Consider the following 6,885-nt stretch of genomic DNA (forward strand, 5'->3'; position numbering starts at 1 on the left):
AGAAAGGGGGTGATTTTTTGAACATATTTTTAACTGAAGTTAAGAGAGATTTTTCATGATTTTTATTTGAGAGATCGAATCTATATACTTTCTTTTTCATTTTTATACTTAATATTACCAAAAATCAGGAAAAAAATAAAAATGAAAAATTTGTTGAGTTCCCCTTTAATAACTGGCTAGAAGCCTCATTCATTAGTCAAAAATACCAGTTTAAATAATGTGACTTTTGAGCCATTTTGGTGTGAAAATTGTCATTTTGATCACCCAAGTCGCGAAATTTTTTGTTCGTTAAATTCGCGGAAAAATGTCCGAAATTTCGGGATTTTCCGACCTCGCAAAAATTTGTACCTTCTAAGTACCAGCAGTTCCGATATTTTCCCCTTGACAAGTGGCTATCAGGTTCTTAGTCCGGAAATAAGCGGTTTCACGGTCCTTTTGAAAAGCATTAAATTAGGCTAAATTTGTGACCTGACTTGGGTTTCTCGAGAGTGCGTTAGATTGAATGAAGGACCGACCTCTACTTTTGATTGCTAGATGACGGAATTCTTTTCTTTCGTTTGCGGATTTACAATTGTCAGGGAGGGAGCCAAATCGCAATTTCAAAGTGTAATTATCCAAAAACCAACCGAAAATGGACAATCTTAAGTGTATTAAATTTTGACGTCTACTTAATTTGGCGGTTGACTAAAGAGCAAATTTCGGCGGTTATTTAATTTGGCGGGTTGTGTCTAAAATTTTGCGGATTGGCTAATATTAGGCCCTTTAAATTAAACATTCTAATGGTTTTAATTTAATCCACGCCAAAATTAATACAAGGTCTGTGCACAAGAAAGAAAAGTCTATCACCAAATATCTTCATTTTAAATTATTTCGAAAAAAAGGTTTTCCAAATCAACTAATCCCGATTATCTTTCGATTGAGCTACCTTAAGTGGATTAATTTTGGCGTGAATTAAATTCTAAATCCTCATCAAAAGTTCGAAAATCAGTCATTTGCCAAATAGAATCGAAATAAAATGAGTAATATGTGAAAAATCGCACCTCATTAGTATACTTAATAGTGTAATACCTTTTTTAGTGTTTGCAAATTCTCATTTCGCCCAATTCTACAAAATTGATCAATCGCCAAATCAAATCCTAGCTAAAAATCGCATTTTGGGCAATCGCCAAAATTAATCCACCTTAATGGTGGCCGGGGGGGGGTTACTTAGGCAAGTGAAGGGTATGGATATGTGCCGCCCTTAAGGGTACCTTTTTTGAGACCTTGAAGTCCATGTAAGGGTCGGAAAATGATAAAATTAAATCTCAGTCCCACTAAGGATCGAAAAAATAGGAAATTTCAACTTATTGCTTCTTCAAAGATTGAAATTTGGTCAAATTAGTCCCCATAAGGGTAGACTGGAGTCGTTTATAATGCGTGTGATACTAATAATACCAATAATAATAGAAATAATAATAATAATACGGGATTTAGTTTCTATAAACGACTGGAAGAATCCGGTGTTCCAGCCTTGTAGATACAGGGGCTAGCTACGCAGAAACTTGCGTAGCGAAAAAACAATTTATCAAGCAACAACAAACTCTCAAAACGAAATCAACTCAAATGAAAAACTTTCAATACACAAATCCACACATATTCTTTTTTCTCAAGAATTATTTTGAGCAGGAAAAAATTATAATTGCAATATTGACACTTTTCTTTTGTTTGGAGTTAGTGCACAAAGGTTTCTAGACGACTAAAATTGTTCCATTCATTACTTTTTGCTTTATTTCTACTATGTATAAATTAGTCGTCTAGCTTGCTAGACTACCATAAGGGTCGTAAAATTCGCAAAATTTCCTATTTTTTCTCCTTTTTCAGTCCCGCTAAGGGTCCGAGGTTCGAAAGTCAGGCAGCACATCCCCGTCAGCTGGCAACCCTAATACCCCGTGCAAACGTCATTTATTGATCAGGTTTAATTTATCAAAATGTAGGTATTGCAAAAGTATTATAGACATGCTTTATATGCTATATTGAAAAATGTTATAACTTTACAACAAGAAACAATATTCAGGATGGTCCAAATAATAGGCAAACAAAGTCTTTAGAAAAGTGTAATGGGCTTTAAATTTAGGGGATATAGTGGAAGAAAAGTGAAAACAAATAAATGAACTTCTAGTTTTTAAGCAGGTTTCCTAAATACAGTATATACAAAAAACAATGTCGATCTTTTAAAATATCATATGATGGTAAATGACTTGAAATTTGGTTAAAATTGTTCAAAATAGTCTACTTTGCCATAAAATATATCTACTTTGCCTTATAAGTTAAAAAAATCTAAAAAGTAAATATTTTTACATAAATATTCTTTCCTGGAACTGGAAATAACTCTAGTAATTAAAATTTTCTTTTTTTAATACGGGATAAAATGTAAACAAAAGACCTACATGTTTCAAAAAGAATCTTTCAAGTACACTCTTTTTTTTATAAGCATACGGGAAAATCGGGTCAAGGCTCAATATGCTTAGCAAAATTTCATTCTCAGCCTTAATTTATGCTTATTTATATGCTTAGACTTCGATTTGTTGATTCTCTTTGACTTCATGAAAAGTCGGAACATTATTGATTTGGCTCCAAGAAATGAAAGTTTTCTTTGTAATTTGGCACCACAAGCGAAAATCTTTTGTCTTAAAAAGCCCAAACAGCTTTAAAAGCAACCCTAAAAAGGTCAACGATTTAAAAAAGCTACACAATTTTTTTGCATTTCAGCTTGGAGGTATGCTTATGCTTATTTTTTAGCGAATTTGAGCCTAAGTATGCTTATAAACGTTATGCTTATAAATAAAAAAGAGTGTATAGTACAAACAACAGGGTCGATCTTGATAATATCATACAATGGTAAATGGCTAGAACTTTGGTTAGAATTATTCAAAATAGTCTACTTTGCCATAAAATGTATCTACTTTGCCCTAAGTAAAACAAAATCTAAGAAGTAAATATTTTTTACTTAAATATTTTTTCATGATATAAATTTCCTGGAACTTGAAATAACTCTAGTAAATAAAATTTTCTTTTTTAATAAAGGGATAAAAAATGTAAACAAAAGACTTAAATGTTTCAAAACTAATCTTCTAAGGATCCTACTTGCATGCTACATTATAAGGGAAACAAATTTTAGCAGTGTTTGTGGATTTGGGCCCGAACCGCAAAACTTAGCTCCTGTAAAATTTCTCAAATGCGAAAAAGATTGATTAATTAATAGAACGGCTCTATTTTTCTTTCAAGTGAGAAATCCGCAAAATTTAAAGTTCCTGTAAAAAATCTCAAAACTGCGATTCGTAAAAATTAGTTCCCACAAAAAATAGTTCCCTTGTGGTAGGTTTTGTCCAAACACGAGCAAACATGAGTAAATAACACTACTAACCCGATCACCATTCCTCACGGACATCTCCATTCCTCAATATTCCTCTTCTATTCCTCACCATTCCTCAGCGTTCCTCGAACGTTCCTCAGGAATGGATATTTCAAAACTTTGTTTTGTCATTCCTCATTTATTCCTCAAACATTCCTGAGGAATGGACATTTATGACGTTATTCTTAAGCTTTCCTCACTCGTTCCTCGAACGTTCCTCAGGAATGGAGATATTTCAACTTCATTTCAGCATTCCTCATCTATTCCTCGAACGTTCCTCAGGAATGGTCATTTCTGACGTAATTTTAAGGTGTTCCTCACTCGTTCCTCGAACATTCCTCAGGAATGGACTTTCATGACGTTATTTTCAAGCGTCCCTCACTCGTTCCTCAGGAATGGACATTTCTGACGTTATTTTTAAACGTTCCTCACTTGTTCCTCGAACCTTCCTCAGAAATGGAGTTTCATGACGTTATTTTTGTTCCTCGAACGTTCCTCAGGAATGGAGATATTTCTTTTTCACTTTATTGTTCCTCATAGAGAGTCATCTATTCCTCAAACGTTCCTCAGGAATAGACATATATGTAAAGTGTTCATCACTTTTACGTATTTTATTATACCCAATACAATTTTTGGTTATTTCTTTTGCAATTATTCAAATTATAATTATAATTAGACAAGTGAAAGATTTTTTGAAACATCAAAATAAATCATCGTATTTGCAGCCGAAAAAACGAATTTAGAAACCAAAACTTCATGATCAAACACAAATACACTCCTGTGCCACAAACCCACTGAGACCTCATCCCTACTGGAAAATTTTGCAAAAGTTCGTTCCTGGTGGGAAAATACCCCGGAATTTCATCCCCATTCGAGATTCAATGTTTAAGAATTGCACTCCAAAACCATCCCCACTGGATTTTTGTTCCACCTTGGAACAATAAAATTGAGTAATTTGGCTAAGAACATTGATGTATGCTTATTAATAGTGGTTCTTATATAGATAAAGATGCTTTTTTTGAGCTGATAAATCTTTTTTGCAAAAATCTGCTTCAGCCATCTTTTACCTACGATAATACCCTACTTCCATGCAAAAAAGTGAAAGAACTAATGATCCAATCGGGCTCTGTCACATTCGAGGGTTTGTTAGTCATGCACCTTTGTGCCAAAATCAGAAACTTTGAATGAGCCAATCTTGAGAAAAGTTGGTAACAAACGGACGCACGAATATGGGTTAATTTAGCTTCCGTTACTAATGTGTTCTCAAGGACAAAAGTAGCTAGCCCTCTCTCTTTCTCTGGAGGCAGAGCCTGAAATTTTAAACGACATAAAAGTTTTTGATATTGAATATCTTATCCATGAAAATGTATTAACAGCTCCGAAAATGTCTTTTCCTGAGGAACAAACGAGGAACACTTTTAAATAACGCCATGAAAGCCCATTCTTTAGGAACGTTCGAGGAATAGATGATGAACGATAAAGTGAAGTAGAAATATCTTCATTCCAGAGGAACGTTCGAGGAACGAGTGAGGAACGCTTAAAAATAATGTCAGAAATGTCCATTCCTGAGGAACGTTCGAGGAACGAGTGAGGAACGCTTAAAATTAACGTCATAAATGTCCATTCCTGAGGAACGTTCGAGGAATAGATGAGGAATGCTGAAATGAAGTTGAAATATCTCCGTTCCTGAGGAACGTTCGAGGAACGAGTGTGGAACGCTTAAGAATAACTTCATAAATGTCCATTCCTCAGGAACGTTCGAGGAATAGATGAGGAATGCTAAAACAAAGTTTTGAAATATCCATTCCTGAGGAATGTTCGAGGAACACTGAGGAATGGTGAGGAATAGAAGAGGAATAGTGAGGAATGGAGATGTCCGTGAGGAATGGTGATCGGGTTAGTAGTGTAAACTCCAAATGACAAATGTAAATTAGTGTTTGGCAAGCAAAACATTACTAAATATTTAACGAAATTTAAATTTTTTGCTATATCAATAATAAAACATAAAATGTGAGATGCTAAAATCAAAAAGTAAACAAAAAATAACTTGGTCAAACTGTGAAATGGAGGTATCTTACCCTCACCCATTGCTTTTACCCAATTTCATAGTACAACAAAAAATCCTAGGTCATATATGAAGAAATCAATCAATAAAGTTAACTGTTAATATATGTGCTAATTGATAAGTCACTCTCCTTGTTTCTTTCCAACATACTTGCACCGTTCATTGCAGACATGTGCCTTCAAAAATTTCTGAATAGCTTCTTCACCCCAATTACCAGAGCAGAAGTACATTTTATTTGAGCTTTCATCATATGTGTTTTTGCTTGCTATTTCAGGGTCACTCAGCGTAAAATTGACTCCTTGAAGATCAACAACCATTATTGTTTGTTCAGAGTCAATGTAAGTAAAGTGTGCGAATGTTTCAGCTTTTTTCAACTTGATTTCATCATTAACACCTTGATTTATTGCTCCATCATCGTTCACATATTTGACAAATTCACCTTCAAGATATTTCTCAACAGTGACAAAGCGATCTTTTTTGCCATCATGAAACTTTCCATAGAAGAGCTTGGTATAAGTGAAATTTTCACCAAAGTCCTGTGGGACTGAAAGAGCAAATTTCATTGCCAAATGCCTGGCAAGCGAATGCAATTTGGACCGTTTTACGTGCATGTTCTTCTTCTGTAAAGGCTCTTTCAGTCAGAACATTGACTTTATCTTCCTGAAACATCTTTACCACATATTCCCCATACAATTTGTTGTAAGCAAAGGCTTTGAAAACGTCACGAAAGCCTCCATGATCAAACGGTTTGTCCTCTAGTGACATTTTAACTTCAATCGCTGGGAGCCATCTCTGAGATGCAACACTAAACTCTTCTAACATAAAAACTTTATATTTTGAAGAGTTTGGTTCAATGAACTGTCCTATTTTCATTATTTTTGACGGTGGTAATGACACCAACTTCCTATTGCTGATGTTTACTACAGGCAATCTGCTTGGTCTGCTGCTTGGATACGAACGCATGGGTATGTTCCTGGCACCTGCTGCACTAGAGTAGGCACTTTGAGCAGTGGAGGTTTTGGCACGCTTCATCGCTTGTGTTGGTGGTATTATGGAAGATTGGCAGTTGGAAGCAACACCTACTTTTGCCACAAAACGAATGTGCAAAGGATCAAACTTCTTTATCTCAGAGATGCATGTGTATGAAGGGCCACGTTCACCACCAAGAATATCAATTTCCTCATTTGGCTTCATTTGGGATCTAAAGTGTTCTTTGCATGCCGCCTTGATGTTAGCAAATGTCAGCTCTCTCCCATTCGTTTTGACCAAAACCATTGGCCCGTTTCTGGTGTAAGTTTGAAGCTTACCACTAACTTTTGTTGATAACCTTTGTACAGTCAGATTATCAACAGAATCAAATTTCCCATTCCTGCTGTTTGTTCTTTCAAGTTGTTAACGAATGCGTTGTACTGGGGTTTGTTACCTTTAT

At 35.0% G+C, this 6,885-nt stretch overlaps 1 protein-coding gene across 1 annotated transcript; it reads right to left on the reverse strand.

Moving 5' to 3' along the window:
* Positions 1 to 5,578: 5,578 nt before the first annotated feature.
* LOC136811705 (alpha-protein kinase vwkA-like) lies at positions 5,579 to 6,067 on the reverse strand. Its single transcript, XM_067068328.1, has one exon. It carries the CDS (start codon positions 6,065 to 6,067, stop codon positions 5,579 to 5,581), a length of 489 nt encoding a protein of 162 aa, XP_066924429.1.
* Between the last annotated feature and the right edge of the window lie 818 nt (positions 6,068 to 6,885).

Source organism: Clytia hemisphaerica, unplaced genomic scaffold (assembly GCF_902728285.1).
Source record: "Clytia hemisphaerica strain Z4C2 unplaced genomic scaffold, Clytia hemisphaerica genome assembly, whole genome shotgun sequence".
NCBI lineage: Eukaryota > Metazoa > Cnidaria > Hydrozoa > Leptothecata > Clytiidae > Clytia > Clytia hemisphaerica.